This window comes from Spea bombifrons, chromosome 8, assembly GCF_027358695.1.
Source record: "Spea bombifrons isolate aSpeBom1 chromosome 8, aSpeBom1.2.pri, whole genome shotgun sequence".
Classification (NCBI taxonomy): Eukaryota; Metazoa; Chordata; class Amphibia; order Anura; family Pelobatidae; genus Spea; species Spea bombifrons.
In genome coordinates, this window is record NC_071094.1 from 4,561,041 (window position 1) to 4,582,928 (window position 21,888).

General features: G+C 42.0%; 1 protein-coding gene across 1 annotated transcript in view; it reads left to right on the plus strand.

Annotated features, from left to right (window-relative positions):
- Positions 1-4,920: 4,920 nt before the first annotated feature.
- The window catches only part of RALGDS (ral guanine nucleotide dissociation stimulator), a 57,169-nt gene continuing 40,201 nt past the window's right edge, over positions 4,921-21,888 (plus strand). The window contains exon 1 of the mRNA XM_053472398.1: positions 4,921-5,722. Within this exon, the coding sequence (XP_053328373.1) occupies positions 5,702-5,722 (21 nt within the window). The 5' untranslated portion in view covers positions 4,921-5,701. The remainder of the gene's footprint in view (positions 5,723-21,888) is intronic.

Genomic DNA, 21,888 nt, shown 5'->3' on the forward strand with positions numbered 1-21,888 from the left:
TACTATACATTTTAAATGCCAAGCTAAGTTTCATGGTATGTAGCGGTCCACATTTGATCCATACATTTTGGAGTCAATGGTGTGAAATCTGTCTGCAATTCCCCAAATGGCCACTATGCGTCACTCTTGCCTCTTAACAGTTTTTCGCAGAAATATCTAATCCCAGTTAAAAAAAAAACGTAAGTGATCCTCTAATTTTGTCTCTCAGGGTCTGATTGGAGATTTGTCACATGGAGCTCACAGACGCGGATCATTTACACCCCACAGGGATCACTTGTCACATCTAGGCATTCGTCTACACGTCTAAACTCAGGGATCTGCTTCACAGTTAATGGTTTTTGGGGTTCTTTTTTTGCTAGCTGTTCCCACAAGACATCTGAGAGGTGTCGTTTCTGAGTTTTTCAGAGGTTATTTCAATTGATTTTAGCAGTTTCTGTAAAGAAAAAGGTTTCCGCTGGTTTCCCTTTAAATATCCCAGCATTTTCTCCTGCCGGTCTCCTGCCGGTAAAGGATTGTAACGGAGTATTTCAATGTCTATAGTTTGTTTGAGGCATAAAAGCAGAGGACATGAATGAAGACAGTTTAACCCCTTTGATTTTCGGAAACAAGCGACCCTAAAGGCCAATTGAGTCCTCTTGTTCTAAAATCCAGCCACGAAAAAGAGGCGGCAAAAATACAACCCAACCGCGATGGTTGAATCGTGTTCTAACAGCTATAATTCAGCATTAGTTTGATCATTAACATCGTATTTTCACAGCAGCAATAAATGAAAGGTGTTTTGGGATGTTTACCCCCCCACCCCCCATTTCTTCTCCTCGAGGGCTCTGTAGAGAATTCACAATAGCTCGGAAAACACAGCGAGACTAAGCGGTCTCCATGGGAACGGCTCGAGAGAGGGAGCGTTGAGCGGGGAAGGCTTTCCAACGTGTTATTCAGCTGCTGAATCAGAAATGCCAATAATACTGGGTGGCCGGGTCTTCCTCGGCTCTCGTTATAATCTTCTCGGCTGCCGGGATGTCAAATCGGTTAATAACGTGATCCGGAACAAAAACATGGGGTGGTAAACAAGTAATCATCCTGACTTACATCACCTAGCCAATAGGAGTAAAGATCCGTGGGGACTCCACATGTTTCCATCACTTTTATTATGGAAACTGCAGAAAGGGCAGTAAAGATAGAGAATCCACCTTCCACTACTGTTCCACATACGTTCGACTCCTGTTGCACAGAAATCTGTTGAGAACTCTCTGGCCGGGGGGGTAACCACAGGGGCCAATGGAGAGCAGGGGCCCAGAAGCTGAGGAACCCATGACTGTGGTGGTCTATAGAAGGGCAGGTCCTCTTTAGAGTTGAGTACCAGGGAATGGGCATTGGCGAGGGCCCCTAAATATTCTCATATGACCCTGGAGGGGGGATCTGTGAAGGTAAAATCCTGACGAGCACAGGCTGTTGTAGGACATACGGATGGCGAAGGCCACCACTGACGGGACACCCAATGTCTCCAACCTCTATAAAGAGAATGAAGCTGCTGTGTCCCTGAAACACGCCAACACGCGCAGCACCGACGGCAAAAATCTAGAATTAATAATCAATCTTTAAGATTTTGCAACAGAAACTCTACAAATGCAACCCACCGGCAACCAGCGAAAATAAACACATTTTTTGGTTTGCCTGGAAATTGGCACAGCCAAGGGATTAATTCTATATATATATTTCTAAATCTATACACCAGCTCTATCTATACACCAGCTTGCTTGGGCTTCCTCTGGTACAATTTATATTTAGCCGCAGCAGTACATTTCTTACCCATCTTCAGCCTGCAGACTATATATAGCGGTGTGTACTAAGCATATACGTTACGTAATATTAATGTATCTCCCCACACACCCGCACACACACACACATGCACACACACGCACACACACACACACACACACACACGCACACACACACACACACACACAAATCCTATGGCCTCCGGAATCGACCTTGCTCGGATATACTACTCACATGGGAGAAGCAGGAGTATCATTACTGGATTTCAGCGGTTCCCATGGATACGCCAAGAATCCTGTAATAAATAGAAAAAAAAAGGTGTGTTGTCACCAGTATACGCTCCTACACGTTTCACAGCTTAACCCCTATACATTTTAGGGTAACACTAATTCTTAGATACATTGTTTCACCTACAATAGATTATAACCTCGCAAGAGCCCTTCTCCTTCAGTGCCAGTATTTCTTAATCTGTGTTATTATTATTTTTAAATTGTATTTTGTTCAATATTTTCACTGTCCCCTATAACAGCGCTATGGAATCTGCTGCCGCTATATATATATATATTGTATATATATATAAATGATATAGATTACCCCCATTAGAAATATATATATATATATATAGTATATATATATATATATATATATATAGATATATATATATATATATATATATATATATATATATATATACGGTATATATATATATATACGGTATATATATATTTATATATATTTATATAGTCAGCATCTATGAATGAACATTAATATTTTTGCATCACTGTGCAGCTGGGGGCGGAGTCATTAATGTTGGCAACCAATGAGGATGAGGTCGACACCAACCTGATCACCATAGACCATCTCATTAGTAGTCCTACCAAGTCCACCTTGTATTATTACGTTGGGGACAATCTTGATCCCCTGCAGAATATTTGCTGCGTTTGTCTTCTTTTAAGGATTTTGCCACCGATAATTCTCATCTCGCTGAATTTACCTTAAGAAACTCTTACAGCACATCTTTTTAAAGCTGCTGTTCCATCTGCACTGCTAAACACTTTTAAATGGTGTATTAGAAATACTATTTCTAGTACTGTGTTATATGGTCAAAGCCTTCCTAATAATAATAATAATTATAATAATAATCCGGGGAATATTTAATTGTCATGTGACACAAAAGGTCACAACAGAAACACTTTGCATCAAGTTTATTAATGAAATAGAATGCCTGATCTACTAGGTTTTTTTCTTTAGATTTTTTGCCTTACATACTAGAGTTTATGAATAATGTTTTAGGTATAATAATAATAATAATAATAATAATAATAACTATTATTATAATTTATAATTTTATATAGCACCATCAAATTCTGTAGCGCTGTACAATGGGTAGCAAGGATATTACAAGTAGTATATAATTTAACAATCTGACTTACAAAAACTCTAGGTGAGGAGGGCCTTGATCAAAAGAGCTTACAATCTAGTTATAGTGTTAGTGGCATGTAGTTACCTTTCATCTCATTAGAACGTGACAAATCATTCAGAATTATTCTTGTACCTGACTCTTAAAAGGAGAAGGGATTTAAGATCCGACACACACTTTCCCTTTTCGATGACACAGAAGACGTCAAGCATTGGGGTCACCTGTTCCTAAAATACCTCTAGCATAATAAAGAGACTTGCTGTTCAAAAAATCTACTGACTCTTAATGGTTATAAAAAATTAAAACAAAAATATATATTTATTTCTATTCTATTGATTAATGTAAATTAAATCCTTTGATGATAAAACCATACAAACCCCGAACCAAGTTCCTCCCATTTTTAATGAATCATTTAAACTTTATTTTAACGAATTAAACCCTGCCGTGATTTGATGACCGCACAGCGTTCTTCTCCTACAAACGAGAACCCGACTGGTAAATGCAATTTACAATCAAAGTATATTTTTAAAAGTAAATTTGTAAATATACAATTTTTTTTATGTAAATATTTGTAAAGGTGCATATTTATCAACATATTTGTAAAAAGCTCAACTAAAAAAGGTTTTACTCATACAGTATAGGATTTTTTTTAATTAGAATTTTGCTATGTATTATTTTTATAGTCATTTATTATTATTATTATATTTAAATTTATTATTAGCATTTATTATTATTATTATTATTATTATTATTATGAAAATAATAATAATACATTTAGATTTAGATTTAGATTGTGCCATATTGCTGTAATAAGTAGGAAACTGATAATACATGACATGTTTAAACATCTGTCTGGGTGTGTGGGGTGTATGACAGCTGTCATTGTGAGTATAACACACACAGCACACATACAATAAAAGATACAATAAATGCTAGATTCTGGTGGAGGAACTCCAAGGCTGAACTTGGTGGACCTGTGTATTTTTCCCATTTCAATGATTGTGTTACTATGTTACTAGGTTGTAAAGCATGATTTATGCAGTGCCAATCCCTGTGAACACTAACACACACACTTCTCCTTCCACCTTGTGCACTGGGAATGATGGAGGAGGGGGGGGTGGATGGCTTTAAACTATAATAGGCTGAGTGGTTTATTATAGGATGGAGGAGGCCATGGGGATGGGGGGGGGTTGGAGAGAAGGGACATTTAATACCAGCAGTTTAAATGCAGGCACTCCCATATGCTTTCTATCCTCTCACCCTAACCCTTCTGTCTTTGCAGTAGGTTTCTTTCCTTGCATCCAGAGTGAGCAGCATCTCATGACAAGCATTGCTCAGCAAACAGCTCTATGGTGATTCCTATTTTAAGGAGTAGCTTCCACTGCACAGAGGATATCACATGCAATCTAACCCAGCCATTTCATTCTGCAGATGTTTGCCTACCATTGGAGAGCATGAAGCTTCATCTTCAGTTCCTCCTCCCACTCTTATTCCTCCCCTCCTTGTCTCTCTCTCTCTGCTTGCATGGCCTTTGTATTTAGCAAAGCAGTGTGTCTGGATGTGACCTGGAATCCTGGATTCCTTTCCTGTTGCTGTCCATCAAATTCTGGAGCTGTCTAAAAAAAAAAAAGCCACCACCTCCTTTTGGCTTGGAAGGAATCACCTGCAAGATCTACTCAACCATGCCAACCACCCCATTCTGCTCAAAACAGGACATACAGAGAAGATATGTGACCCACTGTCTCTAAGATCACATAGGTCAGTTTATGAATGGGAGAAGTCTGGCTTATTTTAACTTGGAACCACCCTCCATCTCTCTCTCTCTCTCTCTCTCTCTCCACCATCCATGATTCCTTAAGGTGAGACAAGGACAGCATGTCCACTCCACCAACACCAGTCTCCTCCAAACCTACTTTGCTGAATCAATTGAGAAAAGCCACACAATGGATTTCACAGACATTCTGGAGAAGATGCTGACGGATTTCTCAGCTGTTTTATATTTTTAAATAATTTTTTTAATGTTCCTTTGTGGGAATATAATTGGGTATATATATTTTTTTGGATCCTGTGTGCTAATTTGTAGCACTGGTGCTATTTTTTTCTTGTAGCAGGTTACAAGCTGTTCCTTTAAGGGTTTCCTTTCATTCCTTAGCACTGGCTGTTGGTAGGCATTACAGGAGTCCTCTTGCTAGAGATGGTCTTCTGGAGACACCAGCCCAGCAAGCTTTTGTGTCCTCTCTTTGATGAGACCTTTTTAACAAAGGTGAAGTGGGTTTCTTTTAGCTGTGGAAGAGTGGAGTGACCTGTCAAGATGAAGTCCCATCAATAGTTATTTTGTAGCAGGAATTATCTTACCTTCCAAACCGATATTCAGCTGCATGACTGAGGTTCCTACGTTAAAGCCGAGGCCGTCAGGACTGAGGGTAGCTGAAATTAAGAATTCAAGACTTTTCTTGCAGAAAAAAAGGAATTTCTCTGGGTACAATCAGGGAATGATCATTTATAATGATGATGTTCGATACACAGGTAAGGCCAATTTCTTCTATCCGATGTACTTGTATTTTTATTTTATAAATGCACTCTCCTCTCTGGAAAATATATCAACAATTGCGTTTATTATTCTTCTGTTAATCCAGACAAATATTTAAATGTTTCGATTTCTAAACAGAATTCTAATGCATAATGTAGCCATAAGTTATTATTTTTCGTTCCGTGTTTTGAAAATGATGTGTACTGTGGTTGCTGCGAAAGAGTCTTCCATGGGAGATGTCCGCTTGACCCATGAAAGTGTTGACCAGTTGGATAGTTTGGTTTGTTGGCTTTATTAGACCAGTTGGAACCTTTACGACTCATTAAGTAGTTGGGTATTAGAGATGTGATTGATTAGGGCCACAGGGCTTTCCCAAGGAACATCAGATTTCAGATATCCTTGATATGACTTGATGCTAGAAGTGTTAAGGAGCTGGGTGGAATTGTGAATTGAGTCTCACACCTTTGTTAACCCTGTGATCTCAAGTCAAGCTTGAAGGAACATCGAGGAATCTGAGATATATTTGATTAGATCAGAAATTTCTTCTAAAGGTACCAGGTAGTACAGTCCGGTAAGCCCAAGAGTCGAGTACCCAAGAGTCGAGGTTGAGTTTGTGGTTGTCAGCTACAGGCTGTCTAACCCTAAGAATCTATCCATTCACTCTAATAACCCTGAGGGCTTTCAGAAATTGTAAGAAGGTATTCTTCAAATCTTAATTGGAACTTTAATAACTCGCTCAACCAGAAGACGTGGGGTAAACTGGAAAGAAGAGCCCTGTGTCATTTGGTGTATTTTTGATGGACAGATGGATGATATCGATTCGATTTTTGAGGCATCTTGGAACTTTGGGACGCCTGAAAGTAAACTTTTGACATCTGACTTTGTATCTTAGACTTATTGGGTTTGTAGGATAACAGTAAGCTTATCACTCGGTAACTTGATTGCTTCTAATAAATATCCGAAAAAATCCAATTTATAGATTGTGATCAAGTTTGACACCCTCTGCGAAATATGATCTGCACTGGAAAGTAGTTGACGTACACAGCCTTGCAACTTTTAAATGGACCCAGGTCTTTCCCAGATATAATACAAGAGTGGTATACTGTTTGGGGCTGGATTTACTAAACTTACAGTTGAATAAAAAAACTTCACAAGTCTACATTAACCGGGCGTTTTTAAGGGTGGAGGTGAAATGCGTAGGGTATCTCGCATCATTAGACTGAGATTAGTCTCATTGAAGACTCATTGAGAGCTCCACTCTTGAGAAACTCGAAGATGAGTTGTCCTGCACATTAGGCCTGAACCTTAAATTGATTCAGGACTTTGTTGCTTTAGAGCAGAAGCTGGCTTTATTTTATTTTTTTGTGTGTTATTAATGATCAACCCTGCAAAATATGGGCCCCATTCACCAGAGGCTAATGACCCCAACCCAGAGAAGGGCCAACTAAAACGCTCATACCATCTTATCTTTTTGGTCTTCACATGTTTTTAGGAAGACATGTGCCTCAGGAAGGCAAGTCCATCTTGGCTCATGTGCGACTTGGAGACCCGGGCTTGGATCATAAGGAAAGCCACCAAGATGTTCTTGGAAATCCAAAAAGTGGCACCAGGTCAACCAAAAGCGAAAAATAACCTTCCAGAAGAATATGTTCCTTACTTTTGGCAGTTAAGGGGGTTAAATGTAAATCTAGCTAATTCCATGAATGAGTTGGAAGAGGGGCGGATCCAAGCTACAATTAGAATGGAGTATTTCGCACCCAAGAAGGAGCTCATTGGCTGCAGCCCAGCAATGTCAGTGAAGGAGATAAGAGTGACAGTTTTGAAGGCTGAATGACATCTGTCGGCAGGTGACATCAGACAGTCCCTGTTTGTAAAGGGTGGCACCTTATAGAATGTATTTACCTTTGTGTAATCATTAGTTTTAATTTCCAATAACTTTGGTGCATATTGAAGAATATATATAAAAACCCCTTTATTCATTCAACAACTAAATACATGAAAACTGTGTAGTTGGGTTACCCTTTTACTTAATGCACAGCAAAACACGCGGACGCGGACCTTTTTTGTTGCTTTTTATGACCCAGTGCAGGGGCCCAAAGCCGTAGCCTTGAGGTTTATTCTCCTGTTTCTGTGAATTTAATGGGTTTCTTTACTTTAGATAACTGTAATGAATTTTGAAATGTAGGGAATGTCACATTCCTTTGTTCAGGGTGCAGGTCACTAGGTCACCACTAGAGGGCACCAGGCTCCATGAATCTGAACCGGGTCTCCCCCATCTCCCTGCCACCTGCCAGTAATGGTAATTATTGTTTCATTGTCCGGTAATTACTGATGGAATTACTTCGTTACACGTGCGATCTCTGTCTCTTCGAACCTATGATAGCATTAGATTGATATCTAATAACATGCTTTGTGGCACCTTGTAGCGTGACAATAAGACGACTCATTTTACTGGCTATGTGACCTAGGTGACCTAGGCTGCCCATGTACCTACCTGCTGTAAGACCACAAAACCTTTCTTGGCCCATGGTCTTTTCTCTTATTCAATATAGCTTGATGCCTATCGCACACAAGCTTATCGTCCCCCACTGTATTAACCTCTACCTCATCTGCTGGAAGGCTGTTCAACTCATCTACCATCCCATCAGTGAGGTACAGTTAAAGGAGCATCCTTTAATATAGCACATATAGGGAAAAGCTATGTTATTCCCCAATGCTTTTTCTTAAAAATTCTATAATTTTTTTTTTTTGGTACACACAGAAAATGAAAAAAATGCGGAACGGAAACCAAAATGTCCATCGCCCTTGACGGAAAACTCGCCTCATTTGTTATAATTTTTCTTTTTCAAACCCGTATTCAGGTATCTCCGCTGAACTTCTACGAGGAAGCATTACCTAAAAATTCTTCCGCTAAGTACCTGTCAGGCTAAACATAAAGGCCGGCAGCCCCGAATCAGCAGAGTCTACGGTGACGACATCAGCCATGTTTTCCAGGACACATATATTTTTTACATATGACCAGCCCAGATAAAGTGCTGCCCTGCAGTATGGGGGATGTATAACTGACTAACTGGTTCGTTCCCTTCCGTGAGTCTATACATCCTACTTACTGCAGGGCAGCACTTTACCTGTGCTGGTCATGAATAACATGGAAAACATGGCCGATGTGTCCCTAGTAGGGTCCCGTTGGGTTGAAGACCTGGTTCTGGATTAATTTCAGGATTAATACTTGCGGAAAAACATCATTATCTTTCCAGAATCGCTTCTGATGGGCCTGATTATACGTGGAACATCAGTGACAAAGCTTTAGCAGAATACAAAATGGCGGACAACATTTATGGTGCCATCGATACCAGGCAATGGGTGCGTGGGGCAGAAGAAAAGGTGGAGACCCCTTCAAAATATGTGTGGCTTTTCTTTGTGGAGGCCGAATATGACATTTTTATCTTATCGACCCAATCAGGAAGTTGTTATAACCCACTTCCTGGAGTCTACCTGCCTCGTTGGGTGTCAGTTTAAGGTGCGACAACAAAAATAACGGAAGATGTTGTACTAATGCGTACGTGAAAGTGAAACATGACTGATATGCTGTAACTGGGCCCTACTGGGAATAACGAGGCGGCCCTGGCACTTTAAGGCTGGTGGCCGTCTAGTGACATAAGCGCGGCCGACGGCTGGAAATGACAGACCGCACAATATGTTTTTACGCTCTCTGTTATTACAGTAAAGTGTCTCCTCTCTCTCTTCGTAGTTTTCCTCACTCCCTCCTTCTGCATTCCTCCTCTGTCTTGATTCACCCCTCTCCCCACCCTCTCTTTCCCTTCTTTTTTGTAAGTTGAAATCCCTTTGCATGTCTCCGGCGGCTTCTCCGTCCCCAGCGAGACCCCCCCCTTATCTTTTGTCGTTTAAAAAGTCACTTCCCTCCATCTGCAAAAAAAGAGTAAAAACAGCAAAAAAAATATATATATTTTTTTTTGTGTGCCTAGACCAGGGTAATATCAAAGGACAACTGCCCCTCCTAATCCCCCTGGATCAGGCCTTCCTGTTATTGTGAATCAGGAAACGCAGTGGAAAGAATCGAATCCAAATGCAGGAGGAAAGGGGGCTCAGACTGTCCTTTTTCCTAGAATTTTTTTGGGACGGGGGGATAGTTTTAGTTTATATTGCTGGCCTCTGAATTGGCGGAGAAACCAATCTTCTCCAAACACATATTTATTGTGGGTTTGATTCGGGTTCCATATCTACCACTAGTATGTGCGAGTATTGGGGGCCGCCGACAGTATGGCCGGCCCGGGTCTGCACCTCGTGTTTATCAAAAAAAACAAATGCATAGTAGCCAACAGTCCTGAAAAAAGTCCGGCATCAGGGGTGTACCACCGGCCGCTCTGCTCTCACCTGAGATAGCAAGGAAGCTGGGCCCCCCTACAACCAGCTCCCCCAACTACCTTGGACAGACCGCTAGGCCGGCTCTGCACTCAATCCTCACACGACTGCTGGAATATGACATCATTTTCCTGTCGCTCAGACATAGCACATGAGGTAGCAGAAGAGCCAACACCGGCCTACCCCCTCCTGAGTATGTTAGTATGTGTGAAAATATGTCGTAGGTGCCATATATTAACTTATGTTAGTATGTTACCGTGTGTGTGAGTGCGTGTAAGCGTGTTACCGTGTGTAAATACGTTAGTATGTTAGAATGTGTATAATTTATGTCACTGTGAGTGTAGAAGGAGGTTGGGGGTCCCAACCGTATGTCTCTCAGGGGGCACCAGCATTTTCTTTTAGAGAGGTAGTAGTGTGTGTGTATGTATGTATGTGTGCTGTACTTTTGTGTTAGAATCAGTGTTTGTGTAATATACACACTGACTCTAACACTATGCACACTGTACACACTCTCTCCCTCCTTCTCTCTCTCGCTCTCTCTCTCTCTCTCTTGCTCTCTCTACAACAACACAAAGAGTCCGTCGTTAGTATTATAAATAGCCGTGAAACATATTAATATAACTTATCTTATCTGATTGTCGGCGCTCATTATTTTTATTATATCTCGATTAAGACAAGGTTTTTTTTGGCTGCGTTTCGTACCTCCGTTCATTTCTAAGTGCTGTTTGTGCGTATTCCGGCCCCGTGTGTGCGTCGGTATCGCGTCTGTCTCCACATCTTTCCCCTGAATACTTCACTCCGGATGCCCCGTTTCCTGAGAGGTGTTCAGGTCAGGGGCTTCTATCCGACATATTTATTTCTAATCTGTCCTTCCTTCATTTATTTTTTTTTTACAAAGGAAATCTATAGTCAAAATATTCCCTCGACGATAAGAAAAAAGAAGGACAAAAACTTGCAAGCAGTGACATTTTTGTACAAAACGGGGGGGGGGCTGGGTTAGAAGACACATAATGTAGTTGGCATTACCAGAAAATGGTAAAATTATAAGGTAAATTCACCTAAAAAAAGGATTGTTTTTTGTTATTTTTTATAATGTTCTGAAAGAAACACTGTATCACTTCTGTCTCCCTGCCTTTGCATGACACAACACTGAGATGATGCTTTATGGCAATGCTAATGAAGTCTGTTCCTCCATAGACTTTCATTAATCAGAGAGTCCTTTTGGTGATTAAGACTGAGCCATTCTATTGCTCCCCACAGGCAGTATGATGAGGGGTGGGGGTGCTTGTCTCGCAGATTGGGCTCAGATAACAGACTGATTAAGAAGTAAAATATCTGAGTAAATTGTTAGATAATGTCTATGTTTATGCGATATATCACTTTATTAAAAGATAAAGCCGGGTTGCTGTTGGTAACAGCAAAGAGGAGACATTTACAATATGGAAGGTATAACAGGACAAGTGGTTTATAGTAACACCATAAGAGCAGCTAATGAAGAATGTCATCATTAGTCGATGGTCAATGCGAAGAGCCTCCAAGGGGAATTAAGAACCTGTTATGTCATCTCCTTATCCCTCACCTGTGGTTTATGCGGGTTATATGGCAACAAGCTCACCCCCTGTCATCTTGATGGATCAGCGGCATGTGGCATGTGGTTGCCCTTCCCTAGCTTAGACTATCATTCCACCGCGCGAAGCCACCCGGTATGCCAGGAATCTGCCCCTGCAAGTGTAGATACACAAGGTGTCCCACAGCGAAAGGGGCAGTGAGTTTTCTTGCGCAAGTCATTTGCAAGAGACAATGGAAGGACGTGAGATGAGTCCTTAACGCTGCCCTAGGGTGTGCTGTATGTGTATTATTAAATGTATTTGTTAAGGTTCTAGAATCCCGGAGTCCCCAGTAACTTTAATGTTCTGAACTTGGCAGGAACTCAGCACTATGTTCCTACGGAGTTTATCTGCTCTCCATAGATTAATCATGGCATGAGTCCCAGCTGGTCGGGTTTATTTTTCACACCGGGCATGAAGGTCTAATCAATAAATCAAGAGGGTGATGGAATCCAGGCTGAGAAGTATCCCTGCAGGTATGCGTGACGTAGTTGTTATTAGAGGAACACCCAGGGCAGGGATACCCCGGGCTGTTTATCTGGTTGTTAAGCTAAATGTGCGTTGCTTTCGCCCTGTGGGTAGTCTCTGAATCAATGAGACACGTGAGCCTTCAGGAATCTCTGCTATTTCCATTCTCAGGGAGTTGAATTAGAGTGTCAGAGCTGCGTGAAATTGCATGACCGATCTAACAACGAGGGAAGCCAATAAGGAGTACCGAGAAAGGGTTTGTGTCCGGGCCGGTGGGATACGAAGTACCAGCAATAATTAGAGACATTAGGCCACTTATAGACATACTTTATCCTAGAGGAACATTATATGAGTTGAGGCTCACCTCGCCTGGGGAGGTCAGATGCACTAAACCTGGGGAAGTCTCTTTCTTACCTAAACAACCCTGCACGGTTGAGTGCCTGATGATGACTTTTAGAACCCTGTGAAAGTTTAATTGCCAAGATTAGAAGATACATGGAACACTGATATATATATCATATATGGATAATAAAATGATGAGCTATATCGCAGGATGTGTACTTAAGTATGCTTCCTGTCTATGTTGTTACAAAGAGGAAAGAAGCAAAGTGAGACAGAAAGCTACATTTATATTACAATTAATTGATAGAGCACCAGCAGATTATGGAGCGCTATTATAATAGGGTCTAATAACAATTTTCCAATAACAGACACACAAAGGGAAAAGAGCTCCCTGCTTTTGCAAGCTTACAGTCTATAAGACCGTCAGCTGGCATGGGTAAGGATCGTGGAAACCATGGGCTGGTGACCTTCTTATTAGATGCCCCTGGGTTATACCTGAAGTTATCGCACTGGTAACAAAGTCACGGATCAGTTTTGATAGAGGTACTTTGTCCTTTTTTTTTTTTAAACGTTGTGTTTTTAAGCAGTAGTGGTAACAGGGAAAGGCATCCTTGTGCCTTGTGCAGGTTTTACCCAGGACTGCAACACAGTCCGTTCCAGCAGCTGGCAGGTTAAACGTCTCCGTTGCTCTTAAACGCAGTTGTATTTTCACTCCCTCCCCAGAATTCCCTCTCTCTCCAGTGTTGGGAGACTCTCCATGGCCTTATGAAGCTGTTACTGCAGGCAGCTGCAGGCGGAGGGGCTGTCTGCTGCATACAGATGAGCTGGTGGTAAGAAGGATCTTCCCTTAAAGATCTCGCCTTCTTGTTGTGGCACGTTATATATATATATATTTTTTTTTTTTTGGGGTGGGGTAAGGGAATCACATAACATTTCAGATCCTGAAGAAGGAAGAAAAAGCAAGAAAACCCTTCAAGGAACCCCTTGCTACACGAAAGATACAACGTATCACCTGTTACAGCTGAGTGGAGAATCAGTGTGAAGAAGGTCGGTGGGGTGGGCAGAGAAGAATAGGGCCGATAATGATGGCCTTCATCAAAACTGGTTGACGTATGACTCACAGGGCCTGAGACTCGAGAGGGGAATTCGTAAGGACGAGAAAGAAGATCAACAAGGGGTTGAAGAAGAAGAAGGAGAAGAAACGGCAACATTCTTCAAAGATGGAGATGAAGCCAACGTTCACCCTTCAGAAAGCCTTGCTGCAGCCGGTGAAGATGTGCATGCTGGACATGCCCCTGTCGGTTCAGGACCAGGAAGTGAGTAATTCTAACCTTGCAACCCTCGGATCATTACAGATGGGGATAATGTCTTCTTCTCGAGCCCTGCTGCTTATCAAAAGCGCCATATCCACCCAGCACTTTACACGGTAAAGCAGGTTAATCATTGATAGCCACGCAGCCTGGTCTTTTAACCCTTTCTGCTATCACGACATGGGCCAACAACCCATGAATAAGCCAGGATCTCCCGCAGGTAGAACCTTTGCAGGTCTGTAACGTTAAACACGGGCTTTACAACCCCCCAAAACATGTCTAGACATTAATTACTAGTAGCCAGAGAGCCGAGATTGCGAATAATCCCATAAAATTATAGTTTTGGTTACCCCCGGATGAAGTTCGGATTTATAACGCATGCTTTGTTTCTCGACAGTTGAGTGTTGGCAGCTCGGCCAGAAAAAAAGGGTTAAATTATAATAGGTTGGGGAAAACCGTAACGAAGAATGTCCAGGAACATGTATCATGTATGTCACTATCCCCTCTTCTTCAAGGCCTCTGTGCTCGAGACAAACACCGAGTTTAGCCAGCGCCGGGGGGGGGGGATTCATTTATAATTAAAATCTTAAAGTTCCTTCTTGTTGGCAAACATTCCGTGGGGTTTTGGGGGGAATCCTTTATTTTTTTCTGCACTTTTACCTGCTTCTCGGCTCAGCCCATTAGATAACCGCCACTTGGATTCTCTCCCAAGGGTGTCGGCGGTAAGCAGCGTAAGGTGTGATTACTAAACTAAGTCTCAAATGAAATCATGTCGTACAGGTTTTTTGGTGTCCCTCTTAGAGATGTAAAATTTCCGGAAATTTTGAAGCCGTGGAAAAAAACCAGGGGAAAAAAACTGTTTTTTTTCCAGAAAATGGAAATTTTCAGAAAAACTGAAAAAAATGGAGTAGTTTTACAAATGTAAAATTATTTTGTTACACTGGGAACATGAAACGCAGTATATATATAAAAAGTATCATGCTTGAAATAAAAGCATATGAAATAAAAAATACAATTCGCCAAATTTGCTTTTTAAAACTTTATTTCTTGTTGCAAATGGAACAACAAATCAAATGCAACAAAATAAATGAAAAAAACGTTGAAAAAAAACAAACTCCCCTAATCCTCCGCCGTGGATTGGACGGGGAGATCACAATCGCCCAATCAGATTTGCACTTTGAATGGCGTGTTATAAAAATATTATTTATCATTGTAAAAGAAGATATTACACGCTCTATTTTGTTTCAATTTTTCCGGAAAAAAACCCAGTTTTTTTCCCAATGTTTCCATTTTCTTTTTGAGACCTTCCGTTCTCTAGTCCCTCTGCCTTGCAGATTTTAATAATTTTGGAGCTAAATGCATCATTCGATAATTAAATATAGAATATTTACTCAATTATAAGATGACCCCCACCCCCCCAAACTTTGGAAAAGGCCTGAATATAAGAGAAAAAAAAATAAAGCCACTGTTTTTGCTTTTGTTGCTCTCACACTTTCACTAACACTCTCTCTAACACTTTCTCTCACTCTCTCATTCCCTCTCTCACGCTCTCTCATGCCCTTTGTGGGAAAGGAGACACAGAAGTGGTCGGCGGAGAAGATAGGGAGACATTCAGAGAGAGAGAGCGAGAGAGTGAATGAATGAATGAATGAATGAAGCCCCTAGAATTAGTTGGCTGTGCAGAAGATAAACATGTGACTGTATTAGCGTCCAAAGTAAATTAACATCCCAAAATAATAAATTATATTATTGTTATTAATGTCATATTTTGCCTCATACTAACTTATTTTAGGGAATGTTTATTTGTCACATGACACGAAAGCAGGCACTGATTGGTAGTTGATTTATGATTTGAACTCTTTGAGGGAAGAATAAAATGGCGGATCTAAGGTTTGTCGGGAGCTGGACATCCGTGTTTCGGTGAAAAAATATATATTATGGCTAAGGTGCAAAGTGGTCCAATCAGCATAGCATCGAAAGGAATGGTTCCGCCGAAAGCGGGACACTTAGGAGGTATGGATTTGTGGCAGAATTCTTGGTGTGTTTCTGGAATCAGCGTCGTCGATCTGCTTGCTTTACCCCGGGTACACGTTAGTTACAGGTAAAGCTTCCGTGTTCAGGTATTGACAGACAGAGCGGACGATTCATGGCTGCTGATGGACGTCTCCTGGAATTGGTTCAGAATTCCGGTTGAGGAGGGTTCCGTGTCGTTGGTTCTCAGGGTTTCACGAGGACACTTTGGCTTCCTTGCCTTGCGTAGTGCAGGTTGGAACATGCCGGCATTCATTCTGGATCTCTCTCTAATCCCAGTAATCTGTCTGTATACAGGAACACACACACGGGGGATAATACATATCCATCCCTCGGGCGATATACACACGGAACCGTAAGACGCCCCATTAAGCGGCCATAAGAACCACTTTCTGTGTGCTTTATATCCCATTCTTATATCCACCTACAAGGAGAACGGTTCGCGCATGACACATCTCTCCAGTATTAGTCTCATTATTCCGGGTTCCTGTGACTACGATGGTAAGCAGAGAAAGAACTGGGAACGGGTCAGTTTGCCGACAGTGTAACCCATTGTGACTTTTTGAGCTGGTGGATACTTGGACATCGAGATGAGAGCAGAGCCCTCGTTGTATGCGTCGGGTATTTTGCCCCTAGGCAGTGTAAGTGGTTGCCTACAGCTCCTGGCATTTAAAGGAGCCTGCCACGGATCTCAACGAGTGCTGTAGGGTAAGTATACTCTCTACTGCCCCCTCCAGCATTCTGAATTGAAGTTGTATGTGTAGGGTTTATGACTCCAGGCTGGCCCTGACCTAAGCAGCTGCCTAGAGGCTGAGTTTTGGTGGTAGTTCCCCCCACTTGGTTTCTTCTACGTTGACAAGAAAGTGAATGCATTAAGGGGGTGCCTGGGTGTAGATTTTTAAGGCCACTTGCCCGGTGGCCAATCGGTCTGCCAATATACTCCAGTGGCAGATCAGGGTCCAGCAACGTCCACCATCTTGATATGCCGCACGTATGTTATGTGGAATGCCAACACTGTATGGATTCCTTATCCCGGTAGTGAGGTCACTGATGATGAATTATAAAAAATAATTCTCTTATTATTATTACATTTCATAGACACGTGAGATCCCGATGTAACTCGAAGCCTAGTCACCCTTAGAACTAGGTCAGCGTGTCACAGAAGGCGCAGCAGACCAGATGTAATGCGCAACGCTGGCCTACTTTCAATTAATGCAAATTTCAAATGAAATTTTAATTAACGAAATCACCCCTTGGGGTTTTCCTTGATTTTTTCATCTGTGATTACAGCCAAGGGCTAAGTCAGACCTTCTGTGCCGGCCCTATTAATTAAACCCGTTCACTGCATGTCGATGTAACACACCCTGCCCTGTGTGCCGCTCTCGGCTCGGTTACAGAGAGAGTAGTAGGTCCATGGAATAGTTGCCCAGTAGATTATATACTGGGGACTGTTTGCTGCAGAAACAATAACCCAAGAAGTAAAAGGGTTCTGGATTTATAAAATAGGGGGTCATGAGTAGTGATTATACTTATTTAGATTGCAAGCTCCTGAGCCGAGCCCTCTTTCTTTCAGTTAATCTTAGTCTGTCGGTTCTAGTTCCTTCAGACCCTTTGAACGTAGGGACCGTAAGAAGAGCTACGGAAATTGTTGGCATCATATAAATAAAATATAATAATAATAATAATGGGGAAATTAATTGATTTACTGATAATTAGTGTTGTTTGTCAATCGGTATTATTGTTTTGAAACATCTTTAGCGTAAAAAGATAACTTATAGAAGCTGAGATGGGTGGCAGCCTGTGGCAGAGCCAGGATTAGGGAACTTCCTGTTCCCGAAGTTCTCTTCCTGTTCCTCCACACTTACACAGGCTGTCTGAACCAATCAGCAGCAATCAGCAACATGAGAACAGGAAGTTAGGATGGCTCTTTGGTATAATTATTATTGCGTGGGTTTCGGAAACATATATATCGCCTTAATCTACAGAGTTGTGTTAAAGGAGTAGGGTAGAGATATGTGCCCAATGAGAGAGGCCATTTGCATTATGGTGCAATATTCAAAGCAGTGGGAGGCTAATATGTCCCATGCCTGCCAGAATTCACAAAAGAATGCCTGAGTCATGAAGATCCCTCTCCAACAACCCCCCCCCCCCGCGTCTCCTTCCCAGAAATCAGTCGCCTACAAAAAAAGGAAAAGCACATCAAAACGAGCTGAATTATCGGAGCCGGTGATACGGCGATGGCCGATGCAGCCCCACGCGTGGCACGTGACCCCCCCCCCAGCCATTGATGAATGCTTAGCAAGGCATTTATGGCCTCTCGGTGGCCTCGGCACTTCAGGCTGGATTGTGAAACTTTCTGCTGAGATGAAATCTCGACAAAACATTTTTCAAATATTCTGTACTTAAGCAAAGAATGGCGGGGTCAACAGTGTCACATGTGAGCAGTAAAGACCCACTTTCCTTTCTTTCTTCTTTCATTTATTTTACTTCCTTTCTTCGTTCCCCTGTTTCCGTCTTCTCTCTTCCCTCCTTTCCTTTCTTCCTTCCTTCCTTCCTTCCCTCCTTCCTTCCTGTCTTTCTTTCTTTCTTTCTTCTTTCCTCCCTTCCTTCTTTCTTCCCTCCTTTCCTCTCTCCAGTCCTTCCCTTGTTTTCCTCCCTTCCTTCTTTCCCTAAGGTAATATGCTTCTGGAAAAGTCAGTATATTTATATATATATGTGTAGTGTAGAGAAGAGAACAAGGGGTTGTGATAAACCATTTAAAAGAGGAAAGGATATTTAAGAAGGATAAGTATGAGGACAGGAGGGGGGGGCATAGTCTTAGGTGCGGCGGAAAGAAATATTACTTTTCTGGGATGGTGGTAGTCACATTGAACAGCCTCCCAACATAAGTGACAGAGAATAATACACTAAGGGAATTTAACCCCTTCAAGACAAAGCCGTACATTGTGTCTGGCAATGAACATGACCCTGGATGATACCCACGGAAGATCCTCCGACACGCAGGGTTACGTGGGGCCGTTCTCTAGTGCATCGCTCAGCGGTTTAGCGACACGTCCAGCACATATCACGCGTGAACCCAGCTCTCCGCGTGATATAAGTCCAAAGCAGTTTCGGTTACTTTACCATTTTCGATTTACTAGAAGGACCGCATTCTGTCAATTTCTGTTCCTCTTTTATGATGTTAAGCAATTCCTTTTTTTTTTAAAGGCCCTCGATTGCCTAAGCAGTGCTCTTGTGTGAATGTATACCTGATGCATTGTTAGCTGAATTGCAAACAAGCGCATGGATAAAGAAAAAGAAAAGAAAAACAAGGTTTTTCGGTTTATTTGACCAAAATCTTAGCGGCATCCCCACGCGTCGCCATATACCGATTAAATGGCCTCCGTGTTAGTAGAACATTTGCATATAATGCAGCATGAATTTGTTTGGGCCAACAAATCTAACCCCCCCCCCCATGATCCATACATTGTACAGATTACAAGCAGTTCTCTATAGCATGTTGTTTAGGTGCCAGAGCCCCCTTAGTGACTAAACGTTAAATATTTTAGTCCTTATTCTATAAACTGTATCCAAAATGCAGAACGCTGATGCGTAAACTTGTTTTTATTAACGTTTAATTATTATTTTCATGATATAATTGACAGGTGATAATCACAGATCTTTTATATTCCATAATGTTTGTGAACGCTACCAGGAGTCTTTACTCAAGGTTAATACCTTTTATTGGGTGGGCATAGAAAAAGATTTAAAGCTACATAAGCGTTCCAAGGTCTCCTTCTTCTAGAGAAGAGACCTCTGAGGTCCTAAAAGCTTGTTGGACTGATAAAAGGTATCAATTTCCGACAAATTACTTAATTTTCCATCAATTTCTCATTTCTCTTACCAAGGTAATGCTTACCGTCAATCTATTTTGGTTTGTATTATAGAGAAATTGACTTTTTTCAATGGCGGAATGTAATTTACGGCACGTGTTTTTAGCGGCTTTCTGGTAAATGTCCATTCCGATATCCGGGTTCTCGAACCCTCGTCCGTTCTGGAACCTCATTCTCCATCACCTGCATCGCCTCTGTCGACAGATCTGTTTTTCTGCACAGTAAATCGGGCACGGATTTCTGATCTGACTCGTTTTATGGTGCCCCAGATCAGCCGCCTCAGCATACCTAGCGGTGCCGGCGACGCCAAGAATAATGTTTATTATTCAGGAAAGAGGAGAGGAAAATTTCCCCATCTGAACATTATTCTGGATTACAAAACCCGGACACTAGGTTTGTCCCAACACCGGCAGCTGGGACTGGTCAGGGGTATTGGCCGTGTCTTCTGTGCTGGATTTACATAGTTTGGAAATCAGAGTGTTACTCAATCGAGTTGGCTGCACAGGTGTTTCTGACGGACTGGTTGAATCCGTCACTCTGCTTCTCTTTCCTCTGTCTCCTTATCTTCTTCCATCTCCCCGAAGACCCCGACTCTAGGCCTTCTAGTGTGGCCAGGCACCTAGAGTATTTGCCCCTCAGGGCGGGTCCTATATTTGGCATCCCCCCCATCAGCCCCTTGTCCCACCGGCAACTCACCTATCCACTGGCACATATTTTTACACACACAGACACTCATGCAAACACACATGCATCCACACATTCTCGCTAACACACACTGACACTCCACACACTCATGTTAACACATACTCCCTCAAGGCCTGACTGGGAGTAACGAGGCAGGCCTGGCACTTTAAGATGGACGGCCAATAAAAAACATATGTGGCCCAACACACTTATGCTCACGCGGTATGTGGCCCCGCTTATCCAGCCGGTTGGCACACTGGAGAGTCAGATCGAGTGAGCATGGGTAGAAGTCGGCCAGTGGCCCATTGGGCATTTGCCTAGTGTGCCAGATGGCCAGTCCAAGCCTGACTTACACGGACAGTAAAGACCTCTTTTCTTTTCTCCTTTCCTTTTCCCTGTCCTTTCTTTCTTTTTTCCTTCCATCCTTTTTTTCCCTTCCTTTCTTTCCTTCTTTCATTCGTTCCTCTCTTTCCCTCCCTCCCTCCCTCCCTTGTCACGTCAACGAGCTGACGACTCAACAATTCTCCAAAACAAAAAAAAAGAAATTGTAACAAAAATTGTGACTAGTCGTGCTTGAAATAACAGCTGCACATATTATACAGAAACGGAAATTAAACAGATGCCAAAAGAGAACTTTGTTTCTAAAATGTGGTTTCACAGACCAAAAAGTGACAGATTAAGCATTTTTTTGTATTTTTTTGTGCGTATCTTGTATAGATTTAATAGCTAAGTATTCTGAGCGCTCTGTAATGAGTCACAAAAATACATAAAGAAAAGGCGGAAACGGTTTGAGCAACCAATCAGCGGGAACATTCTATTTGGTTGCTATGGCGATAAATCCACTTTTCAGACCCCATCTGGGGTTTTTTTTTATGCATAAACCCATTAAATGTTGTCCCTAGCACTTACAAGGAGGAAAAAAAGGTATACGTTCACTTAAAATAACAAGATAGCGTCACGTGTCCAGTTTAGAATCCTAAATTAGGGACTGCCCCTGATAATCTGGGACAGTTGACAAGTATGATAATTGCACACTGTACTGTTAATAGCACCGGTTAATTTGCTTAGTCTGATTCCATTTAATTAACTCTTAATTATCTTAACGCGACCGGAAGATCCTTCCAATCCAATGTAAAAAGTGATAGCAGACGCCGGGCTCGGCAGTGTTTGTGTCGGGGGCAAATCACAGCCAGATACTCTCTTATTAGCAGCTCAACGGGGGTCTTATCCACTAATCTAAGGATGATGTCATGTTTACCCCAACGGTGGCCACCCAGCGGGGGGGGGGGGCTCTGTAAGCCCCCCCTATGGAGGCTGCGTGACAGCTGCATGCCAAGCCAATTTCTGGGTATACATCCATTAACCAGATTGTGGTTCAAAAGCCACCGCAACACATGCATTGCCATCTGGCAATCAAAGCGTTAAATTACAGTGAAATCCCCAAATTGTCTTTTTTTCTCCCCAA